The sequence below is a fragment of the Mastomys coucha genome, unplaced genomic scaffold (genome assembly GCF_008632895.1).
Source record: "Mastomys coucha isolate ucsf_1 unplaced genomic scaffold, UCSF_Mcou_1 pScaffold12, whole genome shotgun sequence".
In the NCBI taxonomy this organism is placed as follows: domain Eukaryota; kingdom Metazoa; phylum Chordata; class Mammalia; order Rodentia; family Muridae; genus Mastomys; species Mastomys coucha.
Window position 1 is genome coordinate 7,919,904 of NW_022196894.1, and position 1,249 is coordinate 7,921,152.

Sequence of the window (1,249 nt, forward strand, 5' to 3'; positions counted from 1 at the left end):
AGTGTCCTGGGTGCCCCCACCTGCCTCAGCTTAGCATGAGTTTTCCTTCTGCACTTTGGAAGGTGGGGCATAGACTCTGTTGTTTTATGCTGATTTGGATGCACAGCTTTGCCAACTAGAAGCTGAGGACCTAGCAGACTAGTTTAGCCCTGGGGTGGCTGCCAAGGCTTCATTGTCATCTCTGTTGGCTGCTTTAATTAACCACTCACTGGCTGCTAGACTGGCCTTGGCTGATTAAGACCTCTTTCCTTGCAGGAAATGATTAAGAGCCTCCCAGGGGAGGAGGGCTGGTGGTTTATCAGCTGAGATCAGGTCAGTGGCTTCTTATGGTTGGTTGGGGAGCCATGGGAGCGGCCCTTTATCAGGTAGATATGATCCCCTGCCCCCCAAGATGTAATGTAGGGGTTGTGACCTGTGGCTTAAGTTTGGCAGGGTTGACATCTTCCTCAGTGACTTGTCAGCTGGGCACCAGTGGGGACATCTCCTCCCTCACTTTTGTTTCCTCATTGTAAGATGAGGCAGTTGCAGGCTGTGCCTCACACAGGGGTGGTCTGGCTTGTGAAAAGATTCCAGGCCCAGGTTCAGGCATCCTGCATTTCAGTTGTCTTCTGAGTATTTGATACTCTCCTTGTATTATGAATAATGGCACAGGCTTCAGTTAGCCCATGATGAGGCTGCTGTATCAACTCTGTTTACAGAGAAGAAGCATGATCTTTCCCAGCTGAGTAGTAGCTCAGGGATAGGATGCTTGCCCATTCACATGTGCGAGCTCATATGTCCAACCCCCGGCAGCATAAACAAAACATTCATTCCCCTGTGATGAGAGAGAAGCTCCACCTCAGAGTAATGACTGAAAATAATGATCTCATTGGTAGAGAATGTGGTGTGCCTGCCAAAGATGTGGCTTGCATTTGGTCCTCTGGGGTTCGGTACATGGATGGCTGAGCTTAGTTACTCATTTATACACGTATGCACGCATGCATGTAGGTATCATATTTTTAAAATTACTGTTTGTTTGTTTGTTCGTTTTTTCGAGACAGTGTCTCTGTGTAACAGAGCCCTGGCTGTCTTGGAACTCATGCTGTTGACCCCGCCTGGCCTTGAACTCACCTGCCTCTGCCACTCCTGGCTTATTTTTAAGTTTCTAACACTTAAAAATTGTAGAGTTTCATGTTGAAATAGGGGTTTCTACTTTAACTTTCAGCCTGCTGTTCCTGGGCCCACACTTGCTCTGTGACTGTGGTTGGAG

General features: G+C 48.0%; 1 protein-coding gene across 1 annotated transcript in view; it reads left to right on the top strand.

The window, feature by feature from the left end:
* The window catches only part of Snx29 (sorting nexin 29), a 460,893-nt gene that overhangs the window by 36,281 nt on the left and 423,363 nt on the right, over nt 1-1,249 (top strand). Inside the window, exon 4 of the mRNA XM_031364585.1 lies at nt 278-312. Within this exon, the coding sequence (XP_031220445.1) occupies nt 278-312 (35 nt within the window). The remainder of the gene's footprint in view (nt 1-277; nt 313-1,249) is intronic.